The sequence below is a fragment of the Triturus cristatus genome, chromosome 4_1 (assembly GCF_964204655.1).
Source record: "Triturus cristatus chromosome 4_1, aTriCri1.1, whole genome shotgun sequence".
In the NCBI taxonomy this organism is placed as follows: Eukaryota; Metazoa; Chordata; class Amphibia; order Caudata; family Salamandridae; genus Triturus; species Triturus cristatus.
Genome location: NC_140585.1, coordinates 1,338,086,844 through 1,338,107,213, shown reverse-complemented (window position 1 = coordinate 1,338,107,213; position 20,370 = coordinate 1,338,086,844). Strand labels below are relative to the sequence as shown.

Genomic DNA, 20,370 nt, shown 5'->3' with positions numbered 1-20,370 from the left:
ATGCTGTCCGTCAATTGTTCGTTTTGCACTTTTAGAATGTTGGCATTTTTCTCCCCTAAATATTTGGTGCCTGCTGCCGGTTGCTGGGTTACATGACTGGGTTTAGCTGACAGTTGGACTTTATTTATTCTTCTGAGACAGCCACACAAGAGAGGGATTAGGTGCGCCTGGATGGGCCATCAGCTAGCAAGATGGGAGGGGGGTGTAGCTGAGCACAGCCCCACTTGTAACTGAATAGGCTGTGCCCCGCCTTCACACAAAGGATTTGTCACCCCTGAATTTTCCATGTAGCTATCTTGAAGCCATGGCAGAAGAGTCAGGAAACTTCAAGCACTTCAAATGAAATTTTCTAGAAACTTCTCCTATTTCAAAGGAGGCACCAGGGATAAAAATGGGACTCTCTGACCCACCCTTCAGTTTAAATTCTAGACCTGTGGTTGGAGTCTTAGAGGATTGCCTGCTTCTGTGGTCTACTGTGTAATTGCCCTGCTGCTTGAGCCCTGCTCCACTCTGTAACCTACAGCTAACAGAGTGACTCCAAGGTCTAGTTGGCTGGCCTCTTGATCAGAGCTTCAGGGACAGAAAAGTCTCCAACCATCTGGAACCTGCACCTAAAACCCAGCCTGAGTGAGTCCTGACCCCCTAAGTGGTTTCCCTCAACTCCTAGTCCCTTGGTGGTGGTGCTTAGTATACCCAGATAGGCAAAAGCCAAAACCTGGTAATTTTTTTGCTATACAATGCTCTGAGAACCAAGAGGAGACCAGGACCAACCTAATCATCCATCCACTCTAAGTGCATCGCAGGTCGGCCTACTTCATGACAGTTCCTGCTACATTCTTCCCTGCAGCAGGAAATCCTGGTCAGCGGTCCTTCAGTAAAGGGACATCCGGACTCTTGGAACTCCTGTCGGCAATAGCCTCCAGCTTCATCCGCTGGAGATTTTAGACTTCCAACAAGATGACTAAATCTGAATGTAGAAATTTTCACTGTGACTTCGTCCAGCAGCTCCCCAAATATGACTCTTCCTCTGCCGAAACTGCTTGCAGCCTTGCCCCACTGAACTTTACCTTAGACCACTTTTCTTCAAATTTCTTCTAAGCTTGAAGGTATGAGCTGACCAACCCATGCTTTATAGCGGTTGCCCAATTTTCCAACTTTGACCTGGTTTCGCATGATGGGTTGCCCACCGTAGGCGCTTGTTTTTTTATCTCAAAGTTTAAAATCCATAAGTTTGGTTCTACTACTTGGATTTTTGTTGTTTTGGTGTCAAATAATGTATAAAAATGTACTTTATTTTTCTAAACTGGTGTGGGATTTGTGTGCTTCATAAATACTTTACACATTGTCTGTAAGTTAAGTTTGACTGCTATTGTGCCAAGCTACCAGAAGGTTAAGCACAGGTTAATTTAGTGACTATAGTGTTTTGCCTTGACATAGATTGTGGCTGTTGCTTGGGTTTGGGTAATAGTCCACTCCACTCAACCAACAACTCAATTTCTCACACCCGGTGTACCTGATGGGTCCTTTTGAATAGGTAGTGAAATAGCAACAGTGAAGGTGGCAGCTGCTGTAGTGGGCTTATAAAACTATGCATTAAATTGTAAACCTCCAACCACAGATGTCAACAGTGCAGTCTTGGAGGAGAGCCTGCCAATAACTAGCGAGCAAGGAAAAAGAGGGGTCACCCTTTTTTCTTCCCTTGAATGGACGATCCGATTTAGTGTACACAGGCTATTAATCAATTGAGGAAAATTTCAACTTGGGTGTCTAATTTGTCGCACTGCCATTATAAGATGAATGTAGTTTCCTCCTGTGACCTGCATGAGGTAGTGCAGGTATAGTTAGCCCTGCTTTGGGAGCAGTAAGGGGCATTCGGTTTACTAAAACCCGAACTATGGAACTCTCTGCCCATCAGTCTGAGACTTAATGATAACCTGTTAAATTTTAGAAAACTTATTTGTTTACATAATTGGTTTGTTCTCCAACAGGGATGGCTAGCACTGGGAAGCCTGTTTCGGGTAGCCATACTCCCAATAAATGCTGGTAATAATATTAATAATAATAAGAGTACAGCCATGAAACTACTTAAATGACTGAATTATGGTCTTTAATGCCCTCGGGGTAACTAAATCCTTACTGTGTATGACCCCCGCCCCCCATGTGTAGAGAGAAGTCACTATAAAAGCGAACTCCTCCCCTAGGTTAAATTCCAAAGGTTTGCTGTGCTCATCTCCCCAAAAGGTGCATGGACTTCTGAGGCTACAACAGATATTTTAGGGGCATAATCTGCTACATAAGAACTATCACTGTCTTGTGGATGTTTGCCAGAAGTAGTAGAAGCAACAGACCCAGGTAGTGTAAAAATGTTGCAGTAGGTACAGTAGCTTTAAGTTGGTCGCAATGCTTTCAACTAGATGATTTAGTGTGTCCCCCTTAGGTTCATGCCTGACATTTTGCAAATTATACAAGAGAGCTTCTTATGAAAAAAACTGTTCCTGCCAGTTTCTTGATCAAACAGTATGACAGTGAGGCATTTTCCGTACTTTGTAAGTGTCTCCATCGCACCACCACCTCTTTGCTCCACGGCTTTCCACTCTTTTGAATTTTTTTCAATTTGTGTCCTCGAATGGGGGTGCTCATTGACAGTGGCAGTGATTCATTTGACTTCCTTCACCGCCTTGCTTTGTGAATAGGTCTGATAGGACAATCTTGCGGGAGGCAGACATTGACCAAGAGTTTCCACACCAGTATTGTGGGCCTCCCAATTTAGGGGGCACACCCAGTTTGACTGCCTGGGAAGACACCCGTCCTAGACCCATAGTGTATACCGCTAGCCAACCCTGTGGACCATAAGGGTTGCAGTCACAGAGCCCAGCGGCATGCTCCCAATGCCCCCTGAAATGAGAGAGGGACAGGTACCCCAGGAACAAACATGAGAAAATGATGCACGTTATTAATAGGCCATAACGTTAGATTTGCAGTGTTCAAAATTAAAGAAGAGATATTAGACTGCTTCTACTCCAACCCTGTCAAACAAACCTATGCCCATCAGAAGACCAAAAGTAGGAAATAAAGTAGGCATATACAATGGGCATTTTAAAAGCAACACACGCCACTCCAAACATCTAAGAAATGGGCTGGGAGGGGGAGCAAACTAGTTGTTTCTGAGCCAGGCTTCCCCGCAGCGGGGCCGGGTCAGAAGGGTGAACAGTTGACGATGCGTTTCTCATCCCCAGCTCCGACCTAAGCTTTAGGAGCCACGGCACCATCTGCGTTACTTCTGACTGCCCCGTCATTTTCCAGCTCGTCCGAAGCCTGCAGAAGTAACCCTCCCCTCCCTTCGCCGAAAGAGAGAGTTTCTGTCCCCTGGCCCGGCCTAAATGTGCTTCTACACATCTGGGGAGCATGCATTCCATCTACCCATAATTTTCCTACGCCACGCTTAGCTACATCTATAGTCATTTGTCGAATTTATAAAATGTCTGTGATGGAAAGCAGTACAAAAGCATTTTTCGTAAAATCTAGCGAATTGAATAGCCGCCCTGTATCAGATAATGCATCAGTTAAGATGTTCTAACGTTAGGGACTGGAAGATGGGCGCCATTTTATATTATAGTGCTTCATTCATACAAGTAAAGTACACATTACAAATTCATTGTAATGCTAATGATTTAACTTGTCAAAATAGCTGTGCGCGTCATTTAGCAATGGCTTTATTTTTACCTTATTCATTTAAAAATGAACCAGTAAAGGGGGGCGGGGGAGGCCGAAAGGGAAGGTCTCATCTTCCCAAATAAATCGTTTACTGAAAGGAATATATTTGCTTTAACAGCTTGTTTAGGCCCTGGGGCCAAGCTAGCCCTTGCGGACAGACCCCTACGTGCAGTCATTTTTTCGCACTTTCCATCAGTAACAGAAACCGCTGATTGAAGGTTGTTATTACAGCTGGGGTTGTCATCAGCGCCCTGGGCAGCGGCTCATTTTTGTGAAGTGCTCTGGGAGAACACGAATGAATCATGGAGGCAGATCAGAATGACACAACTTCAAAACAGGATTACATGGGACTTTTCATGATAAACCCACAAAAGGCAAATAAATGTGCAGTTTATGGTTCTACCAAGATGGCAGAAATATGTAGTCTCATTTCTAGAACTGCCCAATGCAATGTCAACTCCCTGAAATAAAAGAAGGGCTCATTTGGTTTCTGTGCTCTGGTGGTACATCTGCTTTACATTTCTCGCAGGCTCTAATGGCCAGCCATCTCTTTTGTGTTTAAGGTGAGCAACTGAATTCAGAGCAGAAAAAGAAGAGGAAGCAGCGGCGGAACAGGACCACCTTCAACAGCAGCCAACTGCAGGCACTGGAGCGGGTCTTCGAGAGGACACACTACCCAGACGCCTTTGTGAGAGAGGACCTTGCGAGAAGAGTCAATCTCACCGAAGCTAGGGTTCAGGTATTGTTTAACATTGCTTAAGGGTTTTGCTAAAGTATACGTTTATAATGTTATATTGTATAGTATATGAAGTTCTCTTATGTTTAAATGACTTTTTCTCAATTAACTTAAACTTAAAAAAAAAAAACATTGCTTAAGGGACTAGCCCATCACTAATGATTCTCTAGCGTGTATCTTTTCAAACCAAAGAGTGGCTTATGAAATTGGAATTACCTACACCTAGGATGTCCAACCTTAGCGCAAGAGGGGCAGATCAAGGCCTGATACCCATGGTACCCATATGAAATACAAGTGTACACCGTCAGTCCGACTCAAAATAATTTATAACTCTGAATGTCCGGATTTACTACCTCGCAAGGGTGCACAGTTACTTAATATTGACATTCAAAAAAGTTCCCAGGACTCCTGTGAGGAACTCGTGACTGCTGCAGGTTTGCAGGAGTACTCTTGTGAAAGTTTTGTGAATTCTGACCATGCACAGTACTTTCACATCCATGTCGCACAAAGATATCGAAAATGCTCTTGTATGTTGGCTGACTCAGCAGCTGTACCAATCTCGATTTTAAACGTATTGAAATATATTGCTATAATCTGATTTGAAAAATAACGACATTGATTATTGGAAGATAAAATCTCTTGTTTTGAACATTAAATTATTATGGGTTAGATGTTTATGAAATGGTCCTGGCACAATTTCATGGGCGTGCCCTTATGTTGGCTTGAAACACCACGGGTTGTTTTTACCCATGATTAACACCTTTGGCCAAGCAGTTTTGAGGAGCACGAAGGGCCTGATTCATCAAGCGATTACGTTGCCTTTGCGTCACGCAGGGTGTTGCAAGGGCAATACAATCCCTAAATAAGATTTAGCAAACAACGCGAGGCCACCTTGTGTGGCCCTGCAGTGCTTGGTAACTCTGGAGGAATGCAAGTGGCGCCTTGCGTTATTCTGCCCTGGGAAGGCTTCAGTGGGAGGGGCGTGGGTGTTCCAATGCACCCGCCCATGGATTTTGGAATTTTCCCAACACTGGTAATTCTAAGAATGTATCAAAATGCGCAAGGAGGAGAAATATCTTTATTTTTACTTGTTATTTTCTCTTTGTAAGTGTGGTACATTCTGCAGCACACTCGGAAAGAGGAAAAGTCTCATCGGATTGTTTTGTCACTTCCTGCTCAAAAACAATCCTGTATGTAAAGCAGGCACCCTTGCATGGTGGCACAAGGGTGCCTGCATGCGTGCTAGCCGGTGTATGTCTTTAACACAAACGTGTTTACAATGCATCCCTTTACCAAGCATTGCCTTTATAACGGAAGTCTTTATCATACATATGCCTTTCCTACGCATGTCTTTACAACACAATGTAAGTATACATAAGGTCAGTGAAAACCTGATAACCCCCAAACACCCCACTTTTTTATAATTACCTTTACCATCCCATGCTCCTGCCCATCCCTAAACCTTAAAAACACCTTTACCACCATATATCCTTGCCCAGCCCTATACCCTAAAAACACCCTTTCCACCCAATACCTCTACCGACCTCTAAACCCTACAAACACCTTAACCACCCAATACCCCCACTGACCCCAAAACCCTAAAATCACCTTACTACCCTATACCCCTACCCACCCTAAACCCTAAAAATACTGTTACCATCAATACCATTACCCACGCCAAAAAGCCAAAAAACACCATTACCAACCTATACCCCACCCACCCCTAAATCTCCAAAACACCACAGTTATCACACAATACCCTCAACCCCCAAACTTAAAATCACCCTTACCACCCAATACCCCTACCCACCCCTAAACCCTAAAAAACCCTTACCACCAATATCCTTACCACCCCTAAACCCTAAAATCAATGTTACCAAACAATGCCCTTACCCATCACAAAGCCTAACAACACCTTCACCACCCAATACCACAAAACCCTAAAAACACCTTACCACCCTATACCCCTATCCACCCTAAACCCTAAAAATACTGTTACCACCAATACCCTTACCCATGTCAAAAAGCCAAAAAACACCATTACCACCCTATACCCCACCTACCCCTAAACCACCAAAACACTATAATTATCACCCAATACACTCACCCACCCCAAATCTTAAAAGCACCCTTACGACCCTATACCCCTACCCACCCCAAATCTTAAAAGCACCCTTACAACCCTATACCCCTAAACCCTAAGAACCCTTACAACCCAATACCCTTACCCACCCTTAAACACTAAAAACACCCTTACCACCAAATGCCCTTCCCCATCACAAAGCCTAAAAACACTTTTACCACCCAGTACCCCAAAACCCTAAAAGCACCTTACCACCATATACCCCTACCCACCCTAAACCCTAAAAATACTGTTACCACAATATCCTTACCCATTCCAAAAAGCTACAAAAAACACCATTACCACCCTATACCCCACCTACCCCTAACCCCCAAAACACTATAATTATCACCCAATACCCTCACCAACCCCAAATCCTAAAAGCACCCCTACCACCCAATACCCTTACCCACCCCTAAACCCTAAAAACACCCTTACCACCCAATGCTCTTACCCATCTCAAAGCCTAAAGACACCTTTCCCACCCAATACTCCTACCCACCCCTTAACCCATATATACATATATATATAATTCACTTTAAAAAAAACACAAAACCACTCACACACCCACTCGCACCCCATAGAACCTCTTGTATGTCCACTGACACACACAATCACTCACATACCCATTCAGAGACCTATACCACTACTCATATACCCACTCCCTCCTCCATAGAGGCACTCACATAGCACTCACTCACTCACACACACACTTTCTCACTCACTCACATGTACAGCCACTCACACAACCATTCACTCACCCAACAGCCACTCATTCAACCGGTCACTTACCCGTACAACCACTCACATAGCCACACTCTTACCCATACAATTACTGACATATCCATTTATTTACCTACAAAACAAAAGCAGGGAACTCTGGGTAGTTCCCAAGTTTAGAGCAAATTTAGAGTGTCACTGGTGTTGTAGAGTGCTCCATATAGGAGCTGCTCTCCACCTAAACTTGGGAACTACCCTGCGTTCTCTGCTTCTTTTTTTCATAATGTTTGCACTAGTCTATGCCTGAAAGGGTATTGTTTTGACTTATACTGGGTGCTCCCTGGCGTCTGGACAAAGCTAAACCTCTCTGTAAAGCTATAATGATAGTGAAACACATGTAAGGGGCTGCTTTTATTTAATTCAGGTTGGCTTGGATGGTATTTTACCAGTCCAAAGCTATAATACTGTGCCCTTCATATTTACAAAAGGGAGGGGGCCTCCCTTGCCTAGCTATTGTAGGCCTCAAGGAGCCCACCCCTGGGGCCATATTCCCTAAATGGAGATGGACACAGCACCCCTCCTGTTTTATTTAACTTCTGGTCCCGGGGATAGGGTTCCTGGAGCCTAATTAGGCTCAGGGAGAGAGGATTCGCACCCCCACTCCCTTTACAAGTTACTTGGCCTCAAGGATGGGGTGGCCAGTGTCTGAAAAGGCTCAGGGAGGAGAGCTGCCTGGCCTCCTCCTCTTTTCAATTAAATACAGCCCTTATGGATTGGGGTCCTGGGGCCTAATAAGGCTTGGGGAGGGGCACATTATAGACCCCAGGGAGCCCATCCCAGACCAAAGTTTACCCAAAAAGGGGAGCGTCACATGGCCATTCTCCCCAAATCATTATAGGCCAAATGCTGACCATAGGGCTACATTTAACAAGGAGAGGGTGTTGCTTGGCCCTTCTCCCCAAGCCATTGTAAGCCCTGAGGAGCCCACCCCCGGGGCTGAAATCCTTTTAAAAAGGGGAGGAGGCAGTGCATCCCCTCTCCCCAAGCCATTATGAGCCCCGGGGAGCCCACCCATAGGACTGCATTCCGTAAGGTAAGATGGTCCGTGCACCCCCTTCCCACACTATTATAGGTCCAGGGAACCCACCCCCAGGGAAACATTCAATAAGGAGATATGGGTGTGCAGCCCCCTCCCCGGGACAATTATAGGCCCCGGAAAGCCCATCTCCCGGGCCGCAATTCAGAAAAAATAAAGGAAGTGGGTCTTGCCGGACCCCATGACCCATTATAGGCCCCAGAGAGCCCACCTCTGGGTGCGAAATTTACCATAAAGGGGAAAGGGACCTTGCGTCCTCCTCCCCAAGCCTTGAAAAGGCCCTGGGGACCCCAGACCGATTACCTTTCGAAATAAAGAGGGGTCTGCTGGGCCCCCCTCCCTGAGCCTTATTTGTCCCGGCTGTCCCAGCACCTGGGGATGGCTCACATGCTTTGTCCTTGGGAAGCCACCCCAGGACACAGCAGTTCACATGCCCACATCAGCGCAGGCAGGGAAACTTGTGTTTGCTCCCACTTGGTGGGAGCATTTTCAAAATTCCCGCCAATCCAGGGCAAACACTGAGTCTGCTCCCAGTGAGTGGGAGCTTTGAAAATACTCCAGTCAGCTGGGAGCAGACATGTATTCTATTTATGCCCTGCCCGAGTTCGGAGTGTCGTGCAGTGTGGGGTACGCCTGTATTCCCTGAGGAAATCGTGGAGGTGTTGTTCAGGGTCCGCTTCTTACACACTGGCAATGCATAACATTTTATTCAATGTCCTCATAAACCGTTCCACATCTCCGTTGGCTTGGGGCCACTGGGGTTGATCCTCCGGTGATGGATCCCACGCTGACTGAGGAATGTTGCGAATTCAGCCCCCTGGAACGGTGGGCCATCGTCGCTCCGGATCTCAGTAGAGAAACCAAAGGTGGCAAATATTTTCTCCAGGATGGATGCCACATGAGCGAACCCGGTCGACGGAACCGGTTCCACTATGGTGTACTTGGAGAATGCATCTACCAGGACGAGCGTGTTCTTCCCTCAGGGGGAAACGTTCAAAGTCTATGCTCACTTTCGACCATAAAGACGGTGCAGGCCACTTCTGTGATTACAGGGGCCGGACGCTCGGGCGTGCTTGTCATCTGCAGTAGGTCCTCAATCATTGTCTCGCATTCTGGAAACCAGACCTTTTCTCTCATTCTCACCTTCATTTTGATAACTCCTTGGTGACCCTGATGGGCCAGTTGGGTTGCTTGTTGTCTCAGAGCTTGAGGTATTACCAGCCTCGGGCCTCGCAGGAGTACTCCATCTGACGTGGCGCTTAGCTCGCTCCTCACCCTCCATATCTTCGTTAGTTCTTCACGTTCCTCTGTCGCCCAGGTGTTGGCCTGCTGAAGGTACATTTTCCAGAACCCTTCCGGCTGGAGAGTCCGGGTGCATATGGGGTCTTGTTTGGTGGCTTTCTTGATGTCTTGGAGCGTCATCGCCTGTGGACATGCAGCGACAGAGATCATTCTGGTGTATTGTTCTGACCCCTCAGTATCATCGGCCTCTTCTCTGGGGAATGGGTGTCGGGATAGGAAATCAGCTGGGTCCTTTGCCCCGCATCGGTAGACTACATCCATCTGGTAGGGCTGGAGTTGAATGGCCCATCATTCGATCCGGGGAGGTGGGTGAGGGTCCGACCCTTGGAAGAGAGGAAACAGCGGTTGCTGGTCAGTCACCACAGTAAAGGGCTGGCCTGCCAGGTACAGGTGGAAATGGTTGCAGGTCTATTTAGTAGTGAGCGGTTCCCGCTTGATTTGAGCATACCTTGCTTCAGTGGGGGTCAGAGACTTGCTGGTGAATGATAGAGCCACCCACTGTCCTGGATCCTGCTCTTGGGCGAGCACAGCTCCTAGCCCCACTGGACTGGCATCCACCAGTAGTTCTGGGTGCTTCTCCAGATCGAAATAGGAGAGCGTGGCTTCTCCCAACAGTGCATCCTTGATGATTCTGAAACACCTCCTCTTCCCGCGATCCCCAGGCCCACTTGGCATCCGCTTTCGTGAGAAGCCTCAGCGGCTCAGCGTGGGTTGCAAGGTCCGGGATGAACCTCCCACAGTAGGTGGCCATGCCAAGAAAAATCCTTACTTAGGTGGGTGTGGTGGGAGCTTCGGCATTTCGGATGGCCTGCGACTTCCGAGAATCCACCGGGATGCCATCGGACTTTTCGGCAATGACCATCGGGGACACCCACTTGGTCGGTCCCAAGACCTTCTCAATTACTCCTTGCCATTCAAGCTTTTCAAGTTCTTTTTCCACCAGGGGCCTCAGGAGGAAGGGGACTCACCAATGTCGTAGTGCCACAGGGGTGATGGTCTTCTCGATGTGCAGTTTGATGGTGGCACACTTGATGTGCCCCAGCCCTTAGAAGAGCTTCCGGAACGGGTCCAGTATCTCGTCCACTTGATGCGCTTGGACGCTCTTGGCGAATGATACCAAGCCGAGGTCCTCCGCAGTGTGGCTGCTTATTAGGGTGTCGGCTTCATATGGATGACAGGGGGAACAACCTTTACAACGCAACTTTTACAACGCACTACCTTTACAACGCATTTTTTACAACGCATAATCCATTACAACGCATGACATTACAACACATGACACTACAACGCATTTTTAAAAACTACCTTTACAACGCATTCCATTACAACGCATACTACCATTACAACGCATACCATTACAACGCATAATATTACACTACACTATCCAACACTTACCCTACTGTTGCACCCCCTGGAGTTAGAATAGTAATTTGTACCCCTATACTATCCAACACTTACCCTACTGTTGCACCCCCTGGAGTTAGAATAGTAATTTTTACCCCTATACTATCCAACACTTACCCTACTGTTGCACCCCCTGGAGTTAGAATAGTAATTTTTACCCCTATACTATCCAACACTTACCCTACTGTTGCACCCCCTGGAGTTAGAATAGTAATTTTTACCCCTATACTATCCAACACTTACCCTACTGTTGCACCCCCTGGAGTTAGAATAGTAATTTTAACCCCTATACTATCCAACACTTACCCCACTGTTGCACCCCCTGGAGTTAGAATAGTAATTTTTACCCCTATACTATCCAACACTTACCCTACTGTTGCACCCCCTGGAGTTAGAATAGTAATTTTTACCCCTATACTATCCAACACTTACCCTACTGTTGCACCCCCTGGAGTTAGAAAAGTAACTTTTACCCCTATACTATCTAATACTTACCTTAAATGCAATTTAATATTATGCGTTGTAATGGTATGCATTGTAAAGGTAGTATGCGTTGTAATGGAAATGCGTTGTAAAGGTAGTTTTTAAAAATGCGTTGTAGTGTCATGCGTTGTAATGTCATGCGTTGTAATGGATTATGCGTTGTAAAAAATGCGTTGTAAGTGCATGCGTTGTAAAAGTGTGCGTTGTAACGACATACATCCGGATGACAGTCATGACCTCCTGGTCTTCTGATCTAACTGGACGGATAACTTTCCTTTTAGCGGCAGTGGGGACTGGCTCCCATAGGCGAATATCTTGGTCCGGGACGGGGTGATCGGTGGTCGAGGTTGAAGGCGACGGTACTGTTGGAGGCCCATCACGTTCACTGAAGCCCCTGTGTCGATGATTGCTCTCACCTCCGATCCTGCAATCCTGACTACACACTGGGGTTGCGGCCTTCTGCAGCGCTTGAGTTCTCGTGCGAACGAGATTAGGTACGTTTCTACCTCATCTTCCTCCGTGGATGAGTCTTCTGGCCCTTGGTATCGTCGGCTGGCTCCTTGGGGCTCTTCCTGCTGCGCGCAGTCTGTGATAGACAGCTGTCGCACTGCTCGTGAAGATGGCCTTCTATCTCGGGTGCCTCGGCCTTGGTTTCATCTCCTGTAAACTGCTGCGAAATGGTTGGGAATTCTGCAATCTGCGCAGGGCAGTCCTTTGCCGCATGTGGCACATGCACACAGTATCCACACCGTGTCCTGGATGTTTCTGGCCTTGTCTTCTTGGGTGCGTCACTCCATGTCTTCGACCATATGGCGTCAGCATGCTCTGTTTTGATGGTCTCTGATTTTTCCTGGGTCTTCGTGAGGGCCTGGTCCATCTTGCTTGCCCTCGCAGTGGACAGGTCGTGGGTCCACGGTAATATGAGTATGTCTTCTAGGGCGATTTGTGGCTGGCGCAAGAAGAGGCCTCTCACTGTCTTGTCTCGGCACCCTTGAATGATCTTGGCCATTATTTCCTTCTGCTTGTCATCTGCCATGCATGTGCTGACCAGCTCGCGCAGGCAGGCTTAGAATGCATCGATCGACTCCCCTTCTCGTTGACATGCTTGACGCAACTTGAATCCTTCAAAATAGGGGTTAAGTTGGGGGTCGAAATGAGCATCTAAGGCTGCTACCACAGCTTTGTAATCCTTGGTGATACCGTGTTTGGCAGGTGTTTGAACAACTTGAATATCTCATCTCCTGCATTGTGAAGGAGTAGCGACCTTTTCACCTCCCTGTCAGTCTCCCTTGTGGCTACAAAGTAGTTGTTTAGTCGTTCTATCCAGATCGTCCACCTCGGAGATGCTGTTGCCTGGTCCTCCAGCTCACTAAAGGGTGGTAGTACCCCGGTGAGAGTGTGTTGCACTGGGGCTCTTTGCTGGGTCTGTGCCTGGTTTTTCATCACCCAGGCTGCTGGTGTGCGGTAACCTTCCCTGGGGCAGCTGCACCACTGGCCACTTCAGCTGTGCAGACTTCCTCTCAGTAGTCTCTGCGTGTTGTCCTTGCCTTCGTTATTCTCCAGCTGCACCACCGGCCACTTCCACTGTGCGGACTTCCTCTCGGTAGTCTCTGCGTGTTGTCCTTGCCTTCCTTATTCTTCCTTTTCCCCTCTTCTTGTTTGTACCTCTCTGTGTCTTTCTCCACTTCTTTTTGTGTTTTATTTTTCCATCTGTTTTTCCCTTCCCCTTACAGATTCTCCTTGCATCTCTCTTCACTCCTTGTTTTCGTTTTTTTTTTTCTCCTCCTCCTTTCCCCTCCAGTACCCTGTAGACACAGTGCACCCTCCTGGCTGCACAGATTCACCTCCAGCCGGTGCCCTGCATACACCTCCGCTCCTCCTATGATGCGCTCGCTTAGAACATGAGCACGTGGCCTTCCTTGCACTACACAGGGGTGCCCTCCTGCTTGGCTGCTTCCCCCCCCCCCGATGGCAGAAATGTCCGGCAGGTGGCGCGGCAGCACTTTCAAGCAGGGCCAAATTCCTGGTGAGGCGGAGAGTGCAGGGGTGTTGCAGGGCGTCACCGCGGGGCAGCCAGGAGGCTGGGAGCACTTTCTTGGGGATAGCACTCACCCCTGACGGCTGATGCGTACACCGCTCCTCCGTCACTGCAGGTGCTGCAGCAGACCTTCTGACGACAAGCGCGGCAGCTGTTGAAATCACCGGCCGCGGTACAGAGGCAAATCAATGGCGCAGAGCGTGGATCTCGGCTCCCTTCATCGCCAGTGTTGTGTCCCACAGTCGGCACTGTGGGGGCTTGGGCAGGTAGGCCTCAATGACGGGGATATATATTATGGGGAATATGAATTAACGCAGGCACACACAGTTGGTTAGTCTCGGGAGATGAACCATATGCGGCTCCTCCCCTTCTATTTAACCATGCAGGCCACGCCTGGCCTGCGGATGAAGTGCACACAATATCCGGCCTGCTGGCTGGAGCACGGACCGCTGACCCACTACAGTAGGCAACACTTGTCAAGCAGCTTACCCAGAGCCTCTGAGCCCCGCAGGTCCTGGAGAACTTGCCTGACATGGCTCATTAGGGTGATGGGTTTGTGCAATTGATGCCTACTCGACATACATGTCAGCAGATCCGATTCAGACAGGAGACTCCCAGTTTTTTAAACCAAAAATTGCTTTTTTAAAATTTGTTTGCCGCCTAAAATTGATTCTGCTTCCATAGAAGTCAGTGGGTAAAACACATTCCCCTATTTCTTTTTTAAATCTCCCATTTTCCTGTTCTAAACTGGTGGCATACATGGTGTATGTTTGTCATTTTAACTTGTTTGGCAATCAATGCAATTTGTGTCATTTACATTGTCAGTAATTTCATGCTTTCACTCTCATTCCTAGTAGAGTGTTAAATACAAGCCCTAACATCATGTAAGAATAGCCCGGAAGGTAAAGATTGTGTTCTGCTTATAGAGAGTTCATTGTATTTATTATTTGATAGCTACGATGTTTATTGCGAAGTATTTGAATGTTTTTACTTAAACCTATCAACCTACAGCAGTGTGGAAAACACCTTAAACTGCGTAACCAAGCTGAGTCCGAAAACCATGGGATTTCCTGAAATTTCTTTAGCATAGGTATGACAAATCCGCCACCCTTACTTTATTAGCATGATATTGATCTTCTATTTACTGATGCTAACTAATACATCACGCTGGACTGCTGAACTCCCAGTACATGAGACGCATGGAGAAGATAAGGTTGGCACGGTGTTGAGGCATGGCTGCGCGCATGGAGGCAGGTGAGTAAGGGAGAAACAGAGAGGGAGTTGGATGAAAAATAAATGAGAACCAGGAAGAGAGGAATGGAGTTGAGACACTCATACGGGAAACTAACATGCAAACCGGATTGTAAAGTGCAGAAAAGAGCCATTAAATAATGGATGGATGGGTGGACGGAGACATCAATATGTGAGGAAAATACAGTTATGGGTGTATATGTGTGTAGGCGAAGGAAACTCTACATTGTTCTTATGACTAAACTTTGTCCTTCATCAAATCCATTTCGGATTCCAAAGCATGAATATTGTTTCCCAACAGACTTTAAATAGCAATATAAATCCTCATCAACTACTTTTGCATGTGTTGATCTTCCCTCGGCCTCTTGCAAAAACATGGCCTCTATTTCCAGGCGGCCAGGGATATGTTAGCTCAAACACATGACGCAGGACAGTATTTTATAGTACTCAATCTATTATTTCCGTGTGCACACTACCATTGGGGAATGTATCCGGACACACAGCCGTTTGAGTCTGTCTTCAGTCTCCTCCACCTTTCGGCACCCTCACATCTCGCAGACTGCATCTTCCAGTGCCTCTCCCGAACAATACGTCAACACCTCGCTTCATGCTCCTTAATACAAACACACTGTGGGGTCCACCTCACTCGTGTGGGGCTCTTGAACAGTTTTAAGGTCTCGCCTACGCAGCGCGCATGCGCTGCATAGGCAAAAAGACCTTTCGCAATCGCTTTGGCTTTTCAGTCAAAAACGTGCACACATTCCATTGCCTTCAATGGCAACGCGTGCATGTGTGGCGATTCACTTGCCGGAGCGCGCAGCGCCATATGGTAGCAATTATCGCTCCTGGCGCTGCTCGCTCTCGCAAGTGAAACGCTTTCACTTTTGGGAATCGCGCAGGACCCCCTCCTCTCTTCCCCCTCCCCCTGCTGCCATGCGCGATTGTGCTTGTTCTGATTTGATATTGCATGAATTCAACCTGGCCGTGATCGCATGTGCTTGAAACGCACGTTTGAATTAATCTGCATTGACTTTTCCAGAAGACAACTTTGTGGTGGCTCGAAATCTTGCGATAAGCGAAGGCTTTTGTTGTCGGAAGCCAGTGTCTAGTAGTGTAATTGAAACCGATGCAGGACGAAGGCGGCTGAGAGGGTGCACTCTAAATAAGAGCTCGAGGACAAAGGAGAGGGCAGCTAGGCTGGAGCAAGGGGCATTGAAATTAAACAACAGTGTACTCAATATTCAGTCAACCACGATGGGAGTTTTTGTTATGTAAACAAATCAAGAGTCCACCTTGATGATAACAGGAGCAGTATGTACGCCACAATTACTCGAGGCAATAGTAGCAGTCACCTGGCACTGATCAGATCTCGAGTCCCTCTTGATACTAAATGCAGAGCGATGTAAACACACGTGGTGCTTTCTATCAACAGTGAAATATGAAAGGAGAGAAATAAACTAGTGCACACAAAGGAATCGTGGTGTGTCCCAGGGCCGGCTTGCCTCCAGTGATCAGTTTATGGTGATGACAAATTACCATAAACAACTTTGTGACAAGCATGAATCTTTTATTTGACTTCCCCAAATAAATTATAAATAATAATAATGCGTTGTGCCAAGCAGAATTACTCTGCTGTGTTCCCATCATTACTGGTCGCTCTGCATTAATGTGTTTATCCTCAAAAGCTTGTATTTTGTTGGGGGTGGGCGGGTGGTATTCGTGTCCTTGGACAGCAGTACCAGTGCCTGCCAGCAACCGTAGCTTCGTGGCTGAGTGTGCACATTATGGCTGCTGATTGCGATCTGACAGGGTTTCCACTGTTCATACTGTGCTATTTTTATTCGCATCTGTTTTGAAATATATGCTTTGCTGCATGCCGTGTGTAATCCCATGTCTTTTGCCTGGTGGTGCGCCAATACTTTCCGTGCACGCAGTAACGTGCCCAGACATGTGTGGAAAGTGCCCTACTGAGTTCCACCCCAGGTCCTGTAAACTGCCGGGTTTTCTGCGGGTTTGGGGAAATTGGGGTGTATCAAAGCCATGTGTCACCTGCATCAGCTGGCTTCAGTTGCTGCTGCCCTACAATTGAGGCGTTTGATTTTGTCTCTTGAACTCATCTGAACGAACGTGTGTTGTCCAGAGCTTTCCCTTTGTGCGTATGTTTGTCTGTGTGTTTTACTAGACGTCTTTACAAATACTAGAGGCAATTTGCAGGTAGTTGTGTATTTCTGCGAGGAGCTGCGATTTCCGCCGGATGTTTGAATGGCCTACAGCAAAGTGGAGCGATGGGGGTAGGTGGCTGCACCCTGCTGGAAGTATGTGTGGGTCCCGGGGCTACGTCTTGTCAAGCACTAATTCAGTCAGATTACCATTTGGGAGGGAAGTGTGGGGGGGGAGCAGACCACAACCAGCTTTTGTGTGTAAAAGGCCGCTTTATTGAAACAGGTGCACATAACAGTTATAAAAACCTCGGCCAACGCCTTACAAAACTAAACCTCACTAATCAAACCACTTACCTAACCCCGTCCCCCCGCCCCTAAAATTTTCTTGAACCCTCCCCCACCCGTACATTACCACATTACCAAATTACAAACAATACAAATCAATGCATCAACGTATAAACCTATAAATCCAAATCATCTGTTACCCAACCTCCCCTGCCTGTCCCTTTACAACTGTCGATCACCCAACCTGTGCAACCACCCCAACAATTAACCTACCTACCCTTTCGCTGTCGATGACACAACTATGAAAATGAACAACAAAACTCTGCCAACCCTGGCAAACTTCCAATAACGCCCGCACCGCACCTGTTCCAAGCGACATAACATAAACACAACCCTGCTCACCTGTTCCAACAACGCCACCAAAAACTATAACAATAAAAACATAAACAAACCCCTAAATTAAAAATATTCAGGGAGGGAGGGCAAAAAATAATCTAGCTAAAGCTCCCAGCCACCAGGTCACCAAACCTAAAATGGTGGCTGGGAGCCGGAGCCCAAAGCATTTATGCTTGGGCTTCATTTGGGCTACAAATAAACAAGCCCAAAACCCAAAATGGCCGGCATGAAGCCTGCAAGCCCCCCCTCACCCCACCCCTCCCAAACTGCCGGGGTGGGACCTCCCTGCGGTCGGCTCCCCCCCCAAGCCCCCCTTGGGAGGGAGGGGTGGGGGGAGCAGACCACAACCCGTTTTTGTGTGTAAAAGGCCGCTTTATTGAAACAGGTGCACATAACAGTTATAAAAACCTCGGCCAACGCCTTAGAAAACTAAACCTCACTAATCAAACCGCTTACCTAACCCCGTCCCCCCGCCCCCGCCTCTAAAATTTTCTTGAACCCGCCCCCACCTGTACATTACCACATTACCAAATTACAAACAATACAAATCAATGCATCCATGTATAAACCTATAAATCCAAACCATCTGTTACACAACCTCCCTGCCTGTCCCTTTACAACTGTTGATCACCCAACCTGTGCAACCACCCCAACAATTAACCTACCTACCCTTTCCCTGTCGATGACCCAACTTCGAAAATGATTAACAGAACTCTGCCAACCCTGGCAAACTTCCAATAACCCCCGCCACCCAGAAAGCAGGGGGAGGGGAGAAGACCCCCCTTTCTGCCCCCCCCCCCCCCCCCCCCACAGTCTGTCAGAAATTTTTTAGACCTCCACGGAATGCTCCTGTACATTCAAACACCTAGACAACACCTCTTTAATCTCCAGCAAATAAAGGGCCATACCAGTTCTGGATAAGTGGTCCCCATCATCCCTGAAAAACTCTACTGCCTCAAAGCGAATGTCTTTGTGTGTCACTCTCCCAAAACCTAAACTCCTACAAAATCTGGAAATCTCTAGATTCACCTTCTTACACGCCCTGTCAATAGCCCTAGGGTTCAGGGCGCCCCTCCAAATTCTGCGCGGCACCAGCTCCGGCCACAAAATATGGCAACCGGACCACTGCTATTTCAATAGCGACAAGTCCCTCTTCATTGCCCTCAACAAAACTACTTCCTTAACCCCACAAAGATCGTTCTCGCCCAAATGAATTAACAAAACATCCGGGCATTGGCCCCCAACTATCCACTTATTCAGAGAGGGTATTAATTCCGTCCAAAGCATCCCCCCCTTTCCTTTCCACACAATTTTAAACAAACGTTCATTGAAACCCAACATTGCCCCAAAATAACAACGGCACGCCTGGACCTGCGCCCATTTGATGAACGAATGCCCAACTATCCAGATGGTCAATTCCGTCGAGCGGGGACCAGCTACCGAACCTGTAACGAGAAAGATAATATGAGCCTCATGACAAGGAGGATGACGCATGCGCCTCCTCCGCATTCCTTCTCACATAACGTTGGAAACAGTTTGATGACCAGCGCCCTAGCCGCATTATATCCCCCCTAGACCAGCCCCGGTTGTATGCTTCCGTTGCCGCCCCGATCCTGAAATAATGAGTCCCATACCGTGCCCTGTCCAACCCAATACTCTGCAAACCTTGCACAACACCATGCACAACTGATACTCCGATACCCGGGCCCCATTGACGTGTCGGAAGACCAACTCGCCCACCAATGCAGCGGGCAGGTAGAGACAAAGGGAAGCAGCCTCTAGCCAAACTCCTTTCCCTAGGCTTCTCTGATCTGTTTTTGAGCTGGCCAGCCATATATGAATCCCCCTCTCTGAGAAAAATACCTCATGCCAACGGACGCCCTTTTTCAGCTTGGTACCTAAGAGCTCAGAGACTCTAAAAGCCCCAAAAAACATCCACACCATAAGGGTAGAAAACAAACAATGCTCAAATACATCCCTACAAACGACCGGTAACACTTCCACAAACGCGCCAACGTCTGCCATGACAGGGGGCTACGAGAAAAACTCTCCCCTCCCCGCTCCCTAGCCCAACCCTCCAACATCCTCCTCCCTACTTTCCCCGCGGAAGGGGAGTAACCCCACAGGAGTTTCCCCATGAAAGAAATGCCCTCCAATTTCCCGGCGATGGTGACTCTGGAAAGACCCTTCTCAATGAGGTCTAAGATAAACTTGATCACATCCTCCGACTGCCTCCATAAATCCTCCCGCCTACAGGCCCCTGATGCCAAGAAGTCCCTATCGCATATGCCGCTTGAGTAGCCGCTGACAAAGAACCTACCACCAATTGTATAACCCTACGTTGCCTACATACCAAAGATGCTCCGGCGTTGTGGTCGGTGTCCTGTCCGCCTCCTTGACCAGCCCATGGAATCTCTCCCACTGCGAACGAGACAAAGCATCGGCAATGTCATTGTCCACACCAGGGATGTGCAATGCCCTGTAAGCAATGTCATGTCTAAGGCAGTCTAGCACAAAAACCCCCAGCAACTTCAGAATCTGTTCATCTCTCGCCGACTGCCTATTGATAATCTCCACCACTACCATGTTGTCAATCCGGAACAAAACCTTCTTATGCGCCAGCTCTTCACCCCACAGTGTCAGTGCCACCAGTACTGGAAA

General features: G+C 47.7%; 1 protein-coding gene across 2 annotated transcripts in view; it reads left to right on the top strand.

Annotated features, from left to right (window-relative positions):
- PRRX1 (paired related homeobox 1) overlaps positions 1 to 20,370 on the top strand; it is a 473,999-nt gene that overhangs the window by 307,400 nt on the left and 146,229 nt on the right. For both annotated transcript variants that reach the window (XM_085654825.1, XM_085654826.1), the window contains exon 2: positions 4,278 to 4,453. In XM_085654825.1, coding sequence (XP_085510951.1) covers positions 4,278 to 4,453 — 176 coding nt within the window. The remainder of the gene's footprint in view (positions 1 to 4,277; positions 4,454 to 20,370) is intronic.